Source organism: Nymphaea colorata, chromosome 3 (genome assembly GCF_008831285.2).
Source record: "Nymphaea colorata isolate Beijing-Zhang1983 chromosome 3, ASM883128v2, whole genome shotgun sequence".
Lineage (NCBI taxonomy): Eukaryota > Viridiplantae > Streptophyta > Magnoliopsida > Nymphaeales > Nymphaeaceae > Nymphaea > Nymphaea colorata.
In genome coordinates, this window is record NC_045140.1 from 3947776 (window position 1) to 3968267 (window position 20492).

The 20492-nt window shown below is 35.5% G+C and overlaps 1 protein-coding gene across 1 annotated transcript; it reads right to left on the reverse strand.

Annotated features, from left to right (window-relative positions):
- Positions 1–965: 965 nt before the first annotated feature.
- On the reverse strand, positions 966–7874 carry LOC116249908 (probable LRR receptor-like serine/threonine-protein kinase At5g48740). Its single transcript, XM_031623219.2, has 16 exons — positions 7538–7874; positions 6896–7448; positions 6280–6731; positions 5934–6051; positions 5780–5848; positions 5608–5676; positions 5462–5530; positions 5028–5099; positions 4864–4932; positions 4559–4785; positions 3817–4022; positions 3214–3340; positions 3014–3082; positions 1996–2185; positions 1791–1923; positions 966–1357 (listed from the first exon to the last, which is right to left on the reverse strand). Exons 1-16 carry the CDS (start codon positions 7611–7613, stop codon positions 1139–1141), a joined length of 2718 nt encoding a protein of 905 aa, XP_031479079.1. The 5' UTR covers positions 7614–7874; the 3' UTR covers positions 966–1138.
- Positions 7875–20492: the final 12618 nt, after the last annotated feature.

A 20492-nucleotide genomic window follows, 5' to 3' on the forward strand; every position in this document is an offset into this window, starting at 1 on the left:
GTTCATCTGAGAAACTAAAAGTGTCGGATGCAATTCTTTTCACATTCTTATAATCTTAGCCTTTTTTTTTTTAATTCTCAAGTTAGCTAAAGTAGACTTCAGTTTTGGCTCATGTTTGACAGTTTTTATGAAAAGTGTTGGTCCTTCAAAGAGAATTGCACAAGCTGGTACCTGTTTTGAAATTATAGACAAAATATAGGCATGAAAAATAACATGTGCTTAAGTTTCAGTCGCAGAGGGATAATGTTAGTCAGAGAAAATATTCAGATGGCGACTGAACACAATCATAATGTGCCGATTTGAAATCAGAGGGAATACGTCTCAGTTACATGAATATTGATAACAATAACAACCTCGTTATTAATTATTCAAGTAAAAATAAAAACTGAAAACACAATCTGTTTGTCACCCGAGTGGCACCAGAGTCACGTCGACTCACGTGCAGCAACCTTTTTTAAGAGTCCATGTTGATAGAACATGCTCTAAAGCAAGATCTCGTTCATGTTAAATCTGAATCAAAAACTTTAATTGTAGCGGAAGCGTACCTGAATTCATCTGAACAAATGGACGATAATCGCAGTAAGATCTTCTAGGGTCTGTGCGTGAGCGCATGTGGTTTCTTTTAGATGGAGAAGAAACAACCCTAGAAAAGATGTTTCAACTCTCTGCACGACCCCAGAGACCACTGCCTTTTATATTATGAGCAATTTCGGATTCAACCCATCAAAGAATCTGTAATTGCGTATAGGTATCTATACATCATAAAAGTAATCCATACCATATAAATTGACGTGATATCTCAAAACGCAATCACTTAACCGGATATTTACATCAGGATAGCCATAATGTTTGAAATTCCTCATTGACATATGTCGCCCCACCAAATGATCCTTACACATGTTACTTAGCTAATAATATATTGGGCAAGTGTGGGCTTTGTGTATTCATTTACAGAAGAAGATGCGTAGACAAACAATACATTTATTTATCAAGCAACACAACACCCATTTGTTACATCAACAGGTTATATTACATATGCTTTTGATGATGCACTCACTGCAGCAAGCATTTCAAAACATCGACGAATTGGAAAGAGAGAGAAGGTAAGAAAAATTTAGTGAGCTAAGAAGGAAAGCTATCAAGGAGACTGCCCAGAAGCAGAAATGTAGGCAAGCTGGATGCTGTAAGCTTCTTTGAGGTCAGCCAGCACCTCTGCCATTGTGGGCCTTCGCGATGCCTCACTGTCTACAGACCTTATAGCAACTAAAGCCACTAATTTCATGCTCTGTGGATCGAAACTGCCCTTCAAGTTCTCGTCGACAACCTCAAGAGTGCCAGCCTGAAGGTAAGGCTTTGCCTGCATTAAGATAATAAGATTTTAAGAGAGCTTGCAACTCCGAGGATTGTAAAGTGGTGTGAGCAAATGTGTTTTTGAAGCTGACATGGGAGGAACAACATATCGACTCATAAGCATTACATTAAAAATGATAGGACAAGATAATGTGGGGCAAAAAGAAAAAACAGCGAGGTCTTGTCTCAGTGTTAAAAATTCTTTTAAACCAACAACATTTGTATTGTTTTACTCTCTGGGAGGGTGGAGCCTTAGTCCAACTATTTAAAATTTTCATGTAACAAAAACAAAAGAAATATCATCATGGGAAATTTCTTCCCGGCAAAGATTTACTACAATCATAAGAAGATTCAGAATTGTCAAGTTTTCTGCTAGACAGTCTTTCATAGTCATAAAAAAAAGAAGAATCAGAATCTCAAGCTAAGTCATGTGAAAGTACCCATAAGACCAAATTAAAAGAGTCCGGGGCACCAGAATGGTTCAGAGGTTCTCTTCCACAGATTAACTCCAAAAGAACGACCCCAAAGCTATACACATCACTCTTTTCAGTCAACTGCTGCGTGGAATAATATCTACAGGCAAGAAAGAAGAATGAATAATAGATCACAATGATCAGCAGGGGAACAACAATATGAGATATTTACTCTGGATCGAGGTATCCAGCAGTTCCCTTCACGCCAGTAGAAATATGGCTCGAGTCACCCTGGCATACTTGCTTGGAAAGGCCAAAATCAGAGAGTTTTGCATTCATATCAAGGTCCAAAAGAATGTTGCTGCTTTTCACATCACGATGTATGAATCTAGGGTTCATTTGGTTGTGCAGGTACTCCAATCCTGGAAATCACAAATAGGATGAGTTTCAAGGACCCAGAAAATGGTAAAAGGGAAACTCAGTATGATTTGCATCATCTTTTTTTATTCTTGAAAAGCTAAGCCTAGTGATAAAACACAGACATCCTCTGGAAAAGTAATGTTATCAGCTTCTGACCATCGATACCAAGTATTGTCAATTACAGAAACTGTTCTTACAAAAGTTTATGAGATTTTTATGCAATACAGTATTAATTTAGAAAACTGTATATTAAGTTTGGCCACTATTCTTACAAAATTTTATGAGATTTTTATGCAACATAGTATTAATTTACAAAACTGTATATTAAGTTTGGCCAAATATCTGATCTCCCAATTCATTCTAAGATAGATTGTCATGGACTTGGTGCAGCAATGAATGTCTCGCATTAATTTCTCTGTGCCTTTAATGTATATTCAAAGATTATTGTGCAAAAGCATATGTGCATATAAATACATACATTCACACACACACAAAGATGAAACAGGACCTGAAAATCCATATGCGTGTATGTATATATATAATGGGGAAAGGTAGAGAGAGAGAGAGAAAGCAGTTTGTTACTGTTTCTCAATTAGTCAATTAGCTTGCCAAGAAATTGCCAACATGAGTGTCCTGCTTTCTGTTGCAATAAACTAATGCAAAATGGTTGTTTCCTCCAATTATATGTTGAATGTGATCATGCATGACCAGACAAATTAATCTTTATGGGTACAAGACTTTTCTTTGTCTTTATTTGCAGTAAGGTATCCGGACATATACTTTTTAGAAGATTGTAAATATTGATAACCACAGAACAAAACCTCTCTTACCTTTTGCAGCATCAACTGCAATTTTCAACCTTCGAATCCAATTCAATCTTATCCTCCTACTGTTTGAACCTAAAAAGAGGATTTTTTTCGTCATTACCCATGTGAACCAATTGCGAAATGTTGGAGACAGTAAATTAACAAATTCAAGAAGCATGATAAAGGAAGAACCATAGATGGCTTCGTGTTTACACATTAGATACCATATAGGTTATCTGCAAGAGATCCACCAGGTACATATTCATAAACAAGAATTTGTTGCTTATGTTCATGGCAAACTCCTACCAATGAAACAAGATTGGGATGGGTAACTTGAGACAGAAGAGCAACCTGCAGAAAAACAGAAAAAAAAGACTATAAATGACAGAACATATTATGAAACTTATAGGCAAGAATTAAAGTTTTAAATTGAACCGATCCTGAAACTGATTCTGCAAGAACAAATGGTGGGTTCTGGCAATCTCCCAGTTGAATTGGTTAACAGGGAGATCTTTTTTGGTTTCATTTTAAAACTTTGATATGTTTATATCCAATTTCATGATGATTGATATAAGTGCTTATTAGATGCAGACAGAAAAAAAAAATGTTGATACTAGACGTCCCAGCATTTGAATCCAATTTTAAGGATTAGGTGTTTGTCACATTTATACAAGCCTGAACCAATATAAATTAGTGAAAATTCCACACAATCAGATTGCTGGCCCATAAAGAATCTACGTGGGTGTCCATTAGAGATGAAAGCTGTCAGTGCCTTCAGTAAAACTCAGTGGAATAAAGCAGGCAGCTTCTAGAGGGGGCATACTTACCTCATTGTAAAAGGATTCTGATCCAAGTTGTGTCTGGTCATATTTTACTTTTACTGCAACTTGTTTTCCATCAGGAAGCTTTCCTAGGTAGACAGATCCAAAACTCCCATGGCCTAGGGTTTTTTTGAAGTTGTTTGTTGCTGTTTTAATCTCGTTATATGAGAAAGTTACTGTTTCATCCCAATTCAGATATTGAGCACCTGCAGCTGAAATATATATTATAGTCATACGCCTGCTAAAACTTCCTATTACATTCCTGTGTGGTTTATGTGCATGGTGTCAACTGAATAATTACATAGACAGATCGGTAAGATGAAAAAAAGTAGTCAAACCAAACAGATAAATTTCATAATAGAGGGCCGTATGCAGCACCAAAATGATCAAACTTGGAAAATTGAATCTAGGACATAGACACAGATCAGTAAGATGAAAAAAAGTAGTCAAACTAAACAGATAAATTTCATTATAAATTTCATATAGAGGATTCAGCACCAAAATTATCAAACTTAAAAATTGAATCTAGGAACAGAAAGTTGTAAAAGCAATTGATTTAACTTGATGAACAACAAGCACCAAATATAAATTTCTGATAGCTTAAGCTCCCGTCAAACTTCCAATGCTGCATTAGTGAAAAGCTTTATGTGTCTGAAGTGTGTGTGTGTGTGTGTGTGTGTATATATATATATATATATATCCTGAATGACCAACTAAAAATTGGTAAAAGCTTGAAAGACTGGCATACTTGAACCAATAGCACTCTCAGATTTTTTCCTTTTTCTGCACAGGAAAGCTGAAATGGCAATGATCACCAAGGAAATTATTGCTCCAGAAAATAAACCAATAATAATTGCTTTCCAGCTGTGCTTATGATGTTTTTTGATCTTCACAACTGTGAACTCTGGTGTTGGAATTGTTGGAGCAGTTGAACATGTAAGAGGACGAAATCCAAGGCACACATTTCCTGATGTTCTGTAGGATGAAATGCTCATCATTTGTATAAATTCAGGCATCCAAAAATGCTGACAGCAAAGATAAGATTTTCCATACCTCACTAAGAGACTTTGTTTGTTCAAAGACTGAGGTAATGGCCCATGAAGCTTATTATTCTCCAAATTCCTGAATCATAAATCTCATGATAAGTTCTCATTTTGACATGTAACAATTCTATCTGAACAAATCTATTTTAATAGCACACCAGCGCATGAACTTACAAAAGGTGAAGGTTTTGTAAACTTCCCAGTATATCTGGAACGGTCCCCTCTAAACTGTTGTTTTGCAAATCCCTTCATCAAGCAAATAATACCAAGTTATTACACCCATCAACCTTTACATAAGGGCTCCTCTGCAATCCACGCACAATTGACATGTACATTCTTTTGAAAAGCACCCTCTATACCAGATAAAGATGTATTGTATTCTATGTATCCACACCCACATCCATATGATATAGCATGTCAAGAATCGACCATTTATATTTGCCAAATCCATGACCGAGAGACAATGTTTTAAGGGTTGAGTAATTTAGTTAGAAGAGAAAAAGGACAGAATATTGAGATTGTTAACTGGAATATGCGGTAAAGTGGGTATTCTCTTATCAAATAGTAGAAGGAAAAAATAAATCAGAACATCAGAAATATCAACTTACAGAGTCTGAAGGTTAAATAATGTGGAGAACTCAGAGCCAAAGGAAGTGAGCGCATTGAAGCTCAGGTTCCTGCAGCAAAGTTTGTCACGTAAAATTTCTAGAATATGTCCACGAACTAATTGTACAAAAAAGTAGACAATTCTTACAAGGTCTCGAGTTGTTGTAAACTTCCCAGGTTCTCTACTTGTCCAGTAAGCGAAGCGTTATGCAAATCTCTGAAGCAAGTCACTAGGTTACTACATCAAAAAGATGTGACAGGAATAGTATGCTGCTTGATTGTATGGCAGAGTAAAGTACACTAAATATCAAAAAACTTACAATGAGAGGAGATCGAGCAAATCAGAGAATGTAGGACCGATAACTCTTAAGTTTATATCAGAGAGATCCCTGAAAAAATTTGAAACAGGAAAATCAGAAGGAAGATGTCGATGCCGGCTAAGCGTAAAATTAGGCAGAAAAGACAGAAACCCACAGCGAAACAAGGAGACTCCCTTGGCATCCGACACGTTTCCACACCGTTGGAGAGCACGGATCATCTCCCCAACCCAAATTTAAGCCACTAGACTCGTAGATAATCTGAAGAGCAGATACTGAAAGGTTGAAATAAATCAATTAGAATATTTTTGCGTCATCACAAAAAAAAACATCTAGGTAGTGCACTCAAACTACTTGAGAGGCCATAGAGAATTTTAAATTCTTGTAAAATCGCACTCGCTTTGAGCTCCTCAACGGCGAGTTGAAATATGATGGCTCGCAGAAGTAGAAAGCGGAAATGACAAAGCGACAGAGTTGATAAACAGATAATACAGGTTCCTTACCGGTAGTTGATGAGCACTCTGGAGGGATTTCAACAACTTCATAAATCTCAATAGCATTTACAAGAGGATAGTAGCTGCTGTTTCGAAGCTCGACAGTTAAGCTCGATATACTTTTCCGTTGTATAGAAAGAGCACTCACTTCTGAACTAGCCACAGTATAGTTGGCCCTCACGACGTTCCCATTTATCAAAACACTGAACGATGATGAAACAGGAATTATACCAGCAAAATAGAGGATGAGGTAGTAATCCGCTGTCTTCTCAATTATAAACGTATAATTCAAAATATCCTTGCGAGCGAGAACTCTTGCTGACTGAAGCACGCGAAGTGGCGGTGCTTCTTTAACTCTTGAGACGTTGAATCCCAACTGGATGTCGAGACCGGCAGCCAAATGTGACGGGGAGAAATCCTGATCACCATCCCATATACGGTCATACTGGTCTAATGGATACCTGAGATGTATTCAGAACCATACAGAGTCAGTTTGTCATGCGATCATGCCCTGAAACGGAACAAGCCTCCACAGCCTGGTGAATGCTTCAACTGTTTGGCGCTTCATGTAAAACCTGTTGCTAGAAAGCCACAAAAGAAATCCAGAGGCAGAGTTTCTTTATACCTTACGGAGCGATTGGCCGATCCACAATTGACCCTGAATTTCTTCCTCAGTGTTTTGTTTGAGAAGCTGCCCGTACCGTCTTTGTAAGCACCTGGCGGGAGCGGGCGGACTTCTAGGGAGGAGATTACAGGAAATCCACCGCCCGGAATAGGAAGCAAGCAAAGAGGCAGGGTGTCCTTCAACACCGGCCATACGAACTCTTCTTCCCATGGATCCGAGCGACTGAGATTCACCGTAGCAACCTTAGCTGTTCCCAGAGAAACAAAGAAATAGGGAGGCCTCCTCAAGCCATCATAGTTCTTGTAGTAAAACCGGCTCCTGACCAGAATCCGCTCGGCTGACAAGTTCTGCAGCGGAATCCGGTAGCATTTCCGATCATCCGACGTGTCCGGAAAGAAACGCAGTGGGACACTAGAAGAGGACGTCAGGACGTTCGGCTCCGCAACACGAACAGCCGTCGCATTGCCGGTCGCCACGTAAGCAGAATCGGACGTCCAAGAGATGTTCCTGAGATCCACAAAGGCTTCACCTCCGCATATTATACTAAGAAATCCTACACAAACAGCAGCAATAAGATCGAACCGTAATAATTCGCCACAAAATACAAAAAATAAACGCTCCGAGAATGCGAACCCAGAGTACCCGGAGGATCGCCGAATGCGGGAACAAAGATGCCAGAAACGAAGAGAACTCCAATAAAAAACCGCCGCTGGTCCATAACTCGACAAACTATGATTCTTGCGATTCACAACGGAAAATATCTTCAAAGAAATCAAGAATCCGAACGAGAGAGATTCAAACAAGGACCGTGAATCCTTCCCCGCGTTCTTGGTGACCTTCAATCACGCAGAGGCAGAGAGAGGTGGAAAATCAAGAATTTAGCAAACTGAAACAGAAAATTATGCAGAGAAAGGAAAGAAAGGCGGGGGAAGAAGAACAAAGACGTAGTAGTCGCAGAGGAGGGAAGAGGGACGTTGGAGCTGATACGCGAGCACTTACGAACCTTCGCTCTGAAAAATTTATAATTCCCACTCTAGGCGCGTGTTGGGAGGTCGGCATCTTTACCCTTCATTATACAGAAACTATCGAGAAGGCCACCATGAGACATGAGTGTCAAACGGGCTGCCGTTGCCCAACGGATCCCATTGACTTTCGGGTTCGCGAGATTAGGTCCGCTCCATGAACGAAGCTCTCTCTCTCTCTCTCTCTCTCTCTCTCTCTCTCTCTCTCTCTCTCTCTCTCTCTATATATATATATATATATATATATATATATATATATATATATATATATATATATATATATATATATATATATAGTAACATGTAACATCTATCATCCTCAAACTAAAAATCTTCCAAAACACAATTTAGATTGATTTGAAGCTATCTAATGCAACCAAAGCTAGACATGTATTGCCTTGGCTTCATTTTTAGTTGTTTTATATAAAAATTTTGAAAAATGATCTTTCATCTTTAATCAAAATTTAAAAACTTTAATTGAACCCTCCATAAAAAAAAATTCTGGTTCTGCCCCTTCAATAAACAACACAATTAATTAAAATTAAGTGTTGCACTTTTCATTGTAGTTAAGGAAAATGGTGTTCATAAAAATTAAAAAACAAACTGATAAACCAACCAATTATGTCGAAAACAACGGAGTTTGAACTTAGGGCTACTGGAAATAACTAATCTTCCAGGTCTATTCTGTCGTTTCAGTTTTAATGATAATCTAACTGTCATTTTTAGCGCCCCGCGGCCGCGGGGCCTAACGTTCCACTCCTATCGAACATAAATCGCGTCCCGCGCCTGGCAAGATGCAGCTTGGTTAAAGCGCCTCCAATCTTCAGAATTCACGGGTTTGCCACATCCTTATCGAATCGGTTTTTCTCAGCATCGAAGGACCGGACCGGTTGCTGCTTGCCTGATGAATGTATCGGACAGGGGCTCAAGTGTAAATATGCTGAATAAATCTGTGACTTATTTTTTGATGGAGAACTGTGTGGGCAGTTGCTTGCATGATTATCTTCATTTGCATCTAGTGCCCCTTATTTTTCTTTTTTTGCTCTCCACCTGTTTTTGTTAATCACTTTAATTGGTATATTATAAAGCACCTTGTTGTATTTAGGATTTTATAAATCACAAACTTTTGTGGAAAATAAAAATTACATGTTCAAATTTCATCACATAAAAATACACAAAAAAAAATGTCAATTGCATGTGCAATGAAAGTCTTAAAGCATAAATGACATATTTTCTTAACAAGGGAAAATAATGACTTGTGCCACGGTGAACAATTTTATGCCACGGGCTAAAATAATTTTACTTACAAGACATCATATGAGATTTCAAATTACAATAGCTATTTAGTAGTAGTCTCAACCTTTGAATTGGTTAAAATGTTATAACAAATGAATTTATCATTTTTCACAAAAGTACTTTACATATTCTCCTTTTTTTTTTAAATATATCAATGAAAGTGAGTGGTAAATTTGTCATGAGAAAGAGAAAACTATGGTAATGGAAATAATTGATATCAAGTTTGAGAGAGAAAGTAAAAAGGAAGGCAAAATCAGATGGAATGATGTTGCTATCATAGTCAAAGTTACAGAATGAGTATGAATTATATGATAGGTTTTTACATGTCTTGATCTCGGCTGAATACAATTGACCCATTGGGCAAGTAATCAAAGTTTTAAACTCCTCTCTTCTCTCCTAGTCCTAAGTTAGGGCAGCTTGAAGAGTTAGGTAGAGAGCGGCTTCACTCTTTGGGTAGAGAGTGGTATACCTGTCATCTAGAGTGTCGCATAATTTGGAGGAGTAGTGTTTATAAATATCGAACGGACGACCAAGTTTTCACCAACTTGCTAGTCTAACCAGACCAGTTATGTTACGTCCTTTCAAACGACAAAAATGACCGAATCAATGTGAATATAATAATGGAGAACATGACTTGTTTGCAAAGGGAGGACTCGTTCCAACAAATGTGGATGGTATCGAGTCAGATCAAAGGATAATAAATTAAACAAATTAAGCTTGAATGGCACCTTTTCCAGCATGATAAAAATTCGAAGGCCTGTTTTTAACAAGTCCTTTTCTTTGTTGCATATGTCGAACAAATTGTCTTGGCCATTGACATCATGCCATTGAGATTTGAGAAAACATGACAAAAACCAAACATTTAACTACGGTGTTTATTTTATTTCATATAAGGAACATGTTGACTGTATATGTATAGCGGTATTCCTTGAAGTTTTTGAAGTGCGTAGCTGGTTATATACACAGTGAGTGTATTTTTCATATGTCATTTTAATAATGGTAAAAAATGTCCATGATTAATATAAAAAGAAGCTTTTTATACGAACAAAAAAAAAACGTCAAAAAGAAAATTTGGGATTCAATAAAGGCAAAACTTGTCCGTTCATATATGCATATCGTTATACCTCCTGAGCATAAAAAAACAACGTTTTTGTTTTCTTTTGGTTTCGCTAATAAAATTATCTCATACATATTATTTTATACATTTGTTTAGTGTTATCTCATACATATATCATTATCTCATACCTCTTTTGTTATCTTATAGACATTATCTTAAATTTTAGTTTAATGGTATCTGATACATCTTTCATACCTCTTTCATTATGTCTTATGCATTATCTTATCCCATATCACAGTCATTATCTCATACCACTCATTCTCATTATGTGAGACAATATAGGTACTGTATAGGTATGAAATAATGACAGATGCTACAAGTAGACATTAAAGTAAATATAAATATTGATAGTAGGATCCATATCCAACATACGCACTCTATATACATAGAGCAGTATAAAGAACATGATCTCTTAAAGTGACCCCTTCAACCAAGAACCGATTCATGTGCCTATAACACTATCAGAAAAAATATCTTAAAAGATTCATTTGACCTTTAGGGCGTTTGAATGATATCCTTAAATGAGGTTTTATATAAGGTTGTTTGATTATTTGGGTGCTATCCAAAAATCTAATTTTGACAAAACATGGTATTATAAATTAAAGAGAAAAACATAAATCTGCTAGGGTTATTAATAAAAAAAAAACAAAGTTTTCTCTCTCACCCAATCAAGGAAACCAAATTCTCAAAATTCAATAAAAATATAGGTACTCATAAAACAACAAAATTCGGGTTAGACGAGCGTGTCACCCAAAGGCAGGGAGGCCATGGCCCCACCCTAGCTAATTAAAAAAAAATACATTAAAAAATTTGAAAATCTTTAGTTGTGTAATGTATTTTTTGTATTCTGATTTACTTTGGCCCTACCCAAATAAATTTTTTGGACCGTTTGGCCCGGTTGAATGACCGTTTGAACGACTCTTGAAAAAAATCCTGGCTCCGCCCTTGCCCAAATGCCCCTTAGACAATGCCATTACTGCCCGAAAACCATATCTAACTCTTGCATATAATAAGAAGTGTTTGATATATATATATATATAGTAAATCTCCACAATTGTTGCATATACGAGGGGATGAATATGTAAAGGCGGTTTGTGCGTTGTTTTCTTCTTGTTGAAACTTGCAGATGAAGAAATTAAAGATGGAGAAAGGACTATTATGAGGAGGAACCTTTTTTGTGGGTTTGATAGGCAGGAATAGTGGGAAAAACAATGATGATGATGATGCGGGCATTGGGTGTAGCTATAGCTATATTATATAGTATTGTATATCAAACTTCACTCCCATGCGTGATCGCCGGCCATACATCTAGGGAGTCACTTCAAGATTTACATTTGAAGCAATCTCTGTTCTGTTCTGGACCACTCCTCAATCCTCATCACACCTGCGTTTTCTTTCAATCTTATATGGGCAGAGGTTTTGGGGAGAGAAAGAGTTCTGAGGTACAATTTTCATTGCGTGAAAAGCGGGGAAAGCCTGAGATTCTCCTATCTCCCAACACTCTTTCGTTAAAAATGCCTGCCGAAATCAAAGGCATCATCGGTATCAAACTCGGTTGCAGTAAAGAAGAAGAAGAAGACGAAGAAGAAGAAAAGATTCCAAGCATGTAGCCTTCTTTCAAGCAGCAGTTGTGAGAAGAGATGAACAGATGGATTCGATTCATGTCATACGATTGCTTTTAAATTTTATATGTTTGCGGGAAACATTTTGATTAGAAGTCAAGATGAAGTTGAAATGATTACCGTTCAGCAGTTGAAGTGAAAAAAGCAAACGGAAACTTTTTCAAGAAACGGAGACACAGAAAGTCTTGGCAGAAACGGATGTTAAATTTCGGCAAAAATTCATTATTGAAGGATTGGGCTACGTTGCTTGAATCTTTATATGGACCTATAAAATTAAATTATTTGATTTTTTTTTGTAACAAAAACATTTCAAACGTCCTTTCTTTTTCTCCTTTCAAGTACAAAAAAAAAAAAATCCTTCAAAATGAAAAACTCGTGCTAAGCCTTCACCAACAACCTTAAGATTTAGGCCACGTTTGATGGCACCGATTTTTTAGAGGGGGAACTTTTTCTAGGGTAATTTTACTCTGGAAAAATGACAGAAGGGTAAAATTCCTTCTTCTTGTTTCAGACCATGTTTGATGGTTTTTGAAGGGGGAAAAATCCGGAAAAAAAAAAACAACAAATTTAGACTTTGATTCAAGGCCCTTCGAATTGACACGCTTTTTTGTTCCTGTCGAATGCTCGTTCATGTTTTTCAATTACCAATTGGTGCACTATCAACTGTCACGGCTCTTGCATCTCTCAAGCTATGGCTGTCCGATCAGTCCAGCTGGCTTAGGGGTGCAGCCAGAAACTTTTCTCGAATTAAAGTTTCTAAATTTTAACTAAGGCCGCTCAAATATAGTTTAAAAATTTTTATATAAAACAAGTAAAAAATTTTAAAATTTACGTGTAATTTTTTTTTTTAAATGAGGTGGAGCTAGGGCCCATGCAAGCCCTACCTTGGCTCCGCCCTTGGTCCAACCAACTCGGGATTGACTTTAACTGATTCTGTTAATCTCCACTTGAACTCAACTCAATTAAGTTGGACCAGAACTCGAGCTTAAATTAGAACTTGAGTCCGTAAACAAGTCGTATTCGAGTTACGCAAACTCAACTCCTTAAATGCGAGTACAGATTCGATGTTTTGGATACATAGGGGTCCTAGATCCATATACCATGAAGCCATCAAAAGCACTTGGCTTTGTTTTCCCTTCCTTTCTTTCTGTAAGTCTTCCCTTATAGAAAGACTTGACCAACAGATTTGTTTTAACTAGTGCAAACTTAATTCTGGACCTGTCCTTATGACTAAGGGGGAGTTTAGATGACATTCCAAAACCCGGTTTCAGAGGTAAAGTCTGGTTTTGCATTCAAAATCAGGTTTTTAGAGTGATTGTATGCCATCAAAACTAGGTTTGAGGAAACCCAATTTAACAAAACTTGGTTTTGCAAAAGAGATGAAAAACTAGGTTTTGAGTGTCACTCAAACAAATAAACCAAGTTTTTAAGACATAATAAAAACTTGGTTTTCATAAAACTAAGTTTTTGGGTTAGAAACCAAGTTTTTAAGACATAATAAAAAAACTTGGTTTTCATAAAACTAAGTTTTTGGGTTAGAAACCAAGTTTTTATGACATAATAAAAAACTTGGTTTTCATAAAACTAAGTTTTTGGGTTAGAAACCAAGTTTTTAAGACATAACAAAAAACTTGGTTTTCATAAAACTTTATGTTTTTGGGTTAGAAACCAAGTTTTTAAGACATAATAAAAAAACTTGGTTTTCATAAAACTAAGTTTTTGGGTTAGAAACCAAGTTTTTATGACATAATAAAAAACTTGGTTTTCATAAAACTAAGTTTTTGGGTTAGAAACCAAGTTTTTAAGACATAACAAAAAACTTGGTTTTCATAAAACTTTATGTTTTTGGGTTAGAAACCAAGTTTTTAAGACATAATAAAAAAACTTGGTTTTCATAAAACTAAGTTTTTGGGTTAGAAACCAAGTTTTTAAGACATAATAAAAAACTTGGTTTCGTATAATTAATAGTACGTTGGTATCGCGTCGGCCGATATGGGTCATGTCCATCCTTCACCCAAAAGGATACCATAGATTATACGATGTTCATTTTCCGATGAAATGAGGCTGAGGAAGTCCCTTCAATTTATTAAAAAAGAATTAAAGAATATGAAGAATAATACCGTAGATTATAATGTGTTCTCTAAGGATTGTTCTATTTTGCTTGAATCGGCTGTATGGGGACCTGCATTGGCCATTTCTTACTTAAAATATTTCTTTTCCTTCTTATTTGCAAGAAGTCCATTCATTCCTTCTAAGCCTTGGTCCAACCAACTCGGGATTGACTTTACGTCACTCTCTTAATCTCCACTTGAACTCAACTCAATTAAGTTGGACCAGAACTCGAGCTTAAATTAGAACTTGAGTCCGTAAACAAGTCGTATTCGAGTTACGCAAACTCAACTCCTTAAATGCGAGTACAGATTCGATGTTTTGGATACATAGGGGTCCTAGATCCATATACCATGAAGCCATCAAAAGCACTTGGCTTTGTTTTCCCTTCCTTTCTTTCTGTAAGTCTTCCCTTATAGAAAGACTTGACCAACAGATTTGTTTTAACTAGTGCAAACTTAATTCTGGACCTGTCCTTATGACTAAGGGGGAGTTTAGATGACATTCCAAAACCCGGTTTCAGAGGTAAAGTCTGGTTTTGCATTCAAAATCAGGTTTTTAGAGTGATTGTATGCCATCAAAACTAGGTTTGAGGAAACCCAATTTAACAAAACTTGGTTTTGTAAAAGAGATGAAAAACTAGGTTTTGAGTGTCACTCAAACAAATAAACCAAGTTTTTAAGACATAATAAAAACTTGGTTTTTGGGTTAGAAACCAAGTTTTTAAGACATAATAAAAAACTTGGTTTCGTATAATTAATAGTATGTTGGTATCGCGTCGGCCGATATGGGTCATGTCCATCCTTCACCCAAAAGGATACCATAGATTATACGAAGTTCATTTTCCGATGAAATGAGGCTGAGGAAGTCCCTTCAATTTATTACAAAAGAATTAAAGAATATGAAGAATAATACCGTAGATTATAATGTGTTCTCTAAGGATTGTTCTATTTTGCTTGAATCGGCTGTATGGGGACCTGGATTGGCCATTTCTTACTTAAAATATTTCTTTTCCTTCTTCTTGGCAAGAACTCCATTCATTCATGGTGCCTCAAGATTTCAGGGGCTGAATTTTTTGCCTTTTTAGTGTTGCATGTGCGCCTCTCCTTGATTTGGGCACCATCTACTATCTTTGATGTTGATTCCATTTGCACAAGAGGTTCATGAATCAGCAGAATCATTCCAAGATGCTTGAGGACATTGATGCATGACATCTAAGGTCTGGGGCCAATATAGGCATAATTGCATACACATGACAAGGTCATGAAAAGAAACGCAGAATCATGAAGGTAATATGATTACGCTCCTAAGAAAAGTGAAATTCTATTATCAGGATGATACTTCAACGAGTCTCAAACCCTTTTTTTTTGAACCCGTAGGGTTTAGGACTGCTTCGAGACTTAAGTGGAATTATAGTTGGTACCCCTTTCAATTCGAGAATAGCCTCGGACAACAGTTTGTAGTTTAGAGCATAGTCACATATAACATTTTGAAGTTTTAAATAGCAAGGTTTTTCTTAAGTACAATACGGTGAAACTCAAAATATAAAAAAAAATATAGTAAATTTTTTAAAATTTATTATATTTTTTAATATAGTAATTTTTTTAAAATTTAAAAAAGCTAAAAATGAGGGAAAATAAAATAAGTGAGAAACTAATAACACAAACATCACAACATAAGTAGATTTGCAAGAAATGAAAAATGAAAAAAAAAATGGTTTGACATTAAAAAATGAAAAAAGTAAAAAAAAATGAAAAAAGCGAAAAAACACGTCAAAACGTGTTTTTTTCATTTTTTTTCAAAAAAACATGTTTTTTAAAAGTTTTAAACAGAAATTTAATTGATCATGTTTTTTCCGTGTTTTTTTTTTTTGAAAAAAAAAACTCGTTTTTTTTTTTTTTTTTTTACTATGGTTAACCGGTTATGCTAGGCCCATCGGGGCAATTCTAGTAGTCTTTGGGATTATGACTGAAATAAACCGTGTTCTTTAAATGTGGAAGCCAATGCACGATTGGACTGCCTTACCTGAGCTTTAAAGTGAAGCTTGCCTGCCATTTTTCAAGTTCATTATTTCCTTCACATGGCAGTGGCAGGTGATCTTAATCATGAAGAACATCCGATGAATAATGACTAATGATAATGTTTGTCTTGATTGATTATGGGCCAAAGGAACTTCTTATATATATTTCTAAACTTTTTTCTTTCTCCCTTTATCTCTAAGGATGTCAATATGCAGATCAATATTAACCAAACTGCTCCGATAAAATTGGATGTAGAAAAAAATAATAATATTTTATTAAGGAGTGAGTTCGGATTAGAATTTAAGAAATGACATCCGATCAAATTCGAATTCAGATATAGATTTGGACTCAGATTGAATTTAGTTTTAAATAATATCCTATATTCAATGCTTTTACATTTTGAAAACCACTGGATCGGTTCAAAGTTTGGATTCAGATCCAGATATGAATAAAAAACATATTCAAATTATGACAACAGATTTTGGATTATATGACTTTTCCTTCTTGTCATCCAAATATGTGAATATTTGAGAAAAAACGACCAGTTAAGAGCATATCCAATTTGAATCCAATCCATTAACATCTCTACTCATCAAGTTCCCCTGGGCATAATTTTACAAGTTGGAAATTCTATCATCCAGCCATGAGGGTCATATTGTTTATAGGTAATAAAGTATCATTTCCAAAGTCACATATGTGTTCTAATAAGATAAAATATTTCTATATCTGAACCCCGTTTTATGCTTTATTTGAGAATAAAAATCAAATATTCCATTAAGATATCAACTAATATTTTTGGAAACTCTAAAAAATGATTCCGTTGTAAAATGAAGTTAGCTAGAGAGATTGACTTGAGGCAAAAAGGAAAAATTGCATAGCTGATATATGATAGATGCATTTGAAAAATTCAACCTTTTTTTGTAAACTTGGAAAAGCTAATTGTTAGGGATGTCAACAATTATATTCCAATCAGATATACTCTTCATTGTATCCGCTTTTTTAGATACTCACATATTTAGATTTGAATATGAGGAAAGAAAAGTCATACCCCAATCCAAAATCCAATTTCCCATCCGAATCTGAATTTTGAGCTGACCCCAGCCGATTTTCAGAATGTAGGAGCATTGGATATATTTAAAACTAAATGCGATCCAAATCCGAATGTGATCAAATATTTATGTACATCCAAATCCGGATTCAATCGGATGTCATTTCTTAAATCCGAATATGATATGATTTCGTAACCAGATATTATTTTTTTTGTTTTTCATATCCAATTTTTCAAAGTGGTTCGGTCTGAGATCCGATTCAAATTGGATATATTAACATTCATACTAATTCTTATTGCATAAAATGCACGATAATCACCTTGCTGAATATTTATTGTCTTGCCAAAAAAAATTGATATAATCAAAGTTTTAAAATGTGCATTCAGTGTATACAGCAGCATCTCTGACCTTGCTTTTGCACCAGTGAAGATATGACTGACAGTAAGAGCAAAAGGTGGCGTTTGATGGCACACAAGATTTTTTTCTGAAAACAAAAAATTACCAGCAAAAGAATTCTGGAAAAGATACATTGGGAAAATAAAATCAGCCCAAGATTATGCCATGAGGAGATGCTTTATAGACTTGTCAATAGGGCTCACTACATGATGTACAACACCGCAAATTTCTGCGCTGTCAAAATATTTCTTTCAATACTTGGAGAGTTCATTTATTGTTCTTAATTATAAGTTTGTGCCGTCATTAATGTGCATGTGCTAACTAGCTAATTACATGCAGTCATATATTGAGTCCTAGCTAAAAATTTTGGTGATATGTCCAGTTTGAAGAAATTTACTGGTTAATCTGATCAGTGTTTTTTTATTTGCCTTATAGAGAATCACATGTATGGAGAAGAGCATTATTTTTTTCGGGTGAGCAAGAAGTATTAATCCCACGGCCCAAAAAAGGCTCGAAAGCCCCCCATTCTCCTTATCTGGAGTCTTGAGCTACGTCGGTGCTATAGCAACGGTGTACCTTTCAACTTTGATATACCACCTTAAGACATAAGAACATAGCGCCCATAAGAATCAAACTAGAGACATGCCTTTATACTGACCCTTAACTTTACCAGCTACTCTATGCCCCTTGAGGCGAGAGCATATGGAGTCCATTCTTATAGTTTTCATGTTGAATGCTTTATGGGATTCACTTGGAAACCGCAAGAAATTTAGTCCCCTCAGAGTATATGTTCTTAAAGTTTTCATGTTGAATGCTTTGGTCTTTTATATATATATATAAGTGATAGATGGACAGTTAAAAGAAAAACATGAACAAAAAAGTGATAGACATTTTGTCATGTAACATTAGTTCACATTCTTTTTTTTCAACCATCCATCTGCTTCAAATGGATGACTTTGGTTAGACGGTTATGTGACTCTAGATAGGCAGTCATTATATATATATATACACACATTTTTTTTTCAACCATCTATTTGCTTCAAATGGATGACTTTGGTTAGACTGTTATGGTTATGTGACTCTGGATAGGCAGTCTATATATATATATATATATACTTATATTAATTGCCTACCACATCATTTATATATTTAATTTTATTTGTTTGATTTTTTTATGTTTGTTCACCTACGGATTCACAATTTATGCATGACAACAAAGCTTGTATTATTGAAACTCTTTTACTTGTGGCTGGTCTCAACACACTCCTAAAAGTATGGTTTGGAACATGTCTGCAAAAATTGTGTTTGGTTTCAACACAGTACTATATTTTGCTATGAAATAAGTTCTTTCTTTTCTATTATCCTCCTACTTGATTTCAGGTGAACAATAGGTTAACAAACTACCACCCACAAAAGAGACCTTGAAGGGCCACCCCATTTTTCATACCCTTTGGGTCCAAGGCTGTGTTAGGACTTAGGTGGAGTATGATACACTCATCAATTAAAATATTGCAATCCCACATTTTACCATTCAGGAAAGTAGTATCTATAGAAATCAAACCAACAACACGTTTTCAACATGATTGTCCTGATGATCAGCTATTGTATGCCCCTTGAGGCTCTCTCTCTTAATTTAATATTTTTTCTTTCCTAGAGATTAACATGGACCATGCAAGCCATTCAAGTTATTTGAGTTACTTATTGTCATTATTGTCATTAACCTGTTGTTGACACTACACCAACACTACACTCTGTTCATGCGCAATGCTAGCCTAGATTTTATGTTTAAATTGTATACTTTACTTGTTAGTATAATCACAAAAAACTTTCTCAAGTTTTAAAAAAACGAGGTTTTTATTGGGTATAATACCGTGACCTTGAAAGAAAAAAAAGAGAAAAAGCTTGGTAAATTTTTTAAAAAAAAATAGGAAAAAATAAAATAAATGAGAAACTAATAATACAAACATCAAAATATAAGTAGATTTGCAACAAATAAAAAATAAAAAATGGAAAAAAATGTTTGGAATTAAAAAACATGAAGATTTTGGATAAAATAAAAAAGCAAAAAAACACAAAAAAAAATGTTTGTCTTATGAATCATGAGTTCAGTTTATCCATAACCTGTAGAAGTTTTGAGTCTTGTATAGGCAATACGAATGTAGCCACTGTCGGCGAACTTTTTTGTCAAAAACAAAAATGGTGAAAGAAAGGTTACACCAAGGTATGTTAATGTATTCGTTTTTTATAGGACAGCCAATTGAACCATTCCAAAAAAAATCATATTTCGGAAAAAAAAAAACTAATATCTAAGAAACAACATCCATTCAGATTCATATTTAGATATGCATAAATATATGATCGAATTCATATATGGATTTAAATCAGATTCGTTTTCAATTACATTTAATGCTCTTATATTTTGAAAATCAGCCAAATTCAGTTCAAAATTTGAATTCGAATTTGGATATGAAAGTAAAAATTGGATTTAGATAGGATTCAGCCGATCGGTTAAGGGTAGGTTGATAGTACACCGGTAAATTGATTCACCGATACAAATCTATACTGGTGATGCTGCCATTAGTGAAACTGTCGCCGCCGCTTCTTCCGTGGCAAAACAATAATGAATGATGCTACTTGCTCCGGTAAACTCGTATTCCCTCTAAAATCAGCGCTATCAAAGGTCATAAAAAAGAATGTCGTCCTTTCATTGTAGCCGATCTAGAGACTATAGTCTTGAATGATGTTCATGTTCCTTATGCTGCAGGTTACTTAGTGGTTAAGCCAGGTGATGATCTAACATCCCTACCTTCCTATTCTATTCAAACCTGCGTTTGATCCACAGCTTTTGGCACTAAATTAGGAGATGTACACTGAATTACCACCAGAGCTGATTATAATTGTACTGGTCTTCAAAAGCAGAGATGAAAATATTATTGGAAATAAAAGTGAATATCTCCATGATGGT

Excerpts from the sequence above, each read along its gene's own strand:
- LOC116249908 (XM_031623219.2), bottom strand. The coding sequence starts at position 7,613 with ATGGACCAGCGGCGGTTTTTTATTGGAGTTCTCTTCGTTTCTGGCATC. Across the intron at positions 6,732-6,895 it reads TCGGCCAATCGCTCCGTAAG|GTATCCATTAGACCAGTATG; the intron begins GTATAAAGAAAC and ends AATACATCTCAG. Across the intron at positions 3,083-3,213 it reads TCTTGCAGATAACCTATATG|GTTCAAACAGTAGGAGGATA; the intron begins GTATCTAATGTG and ends TCCTCTTTTTAG.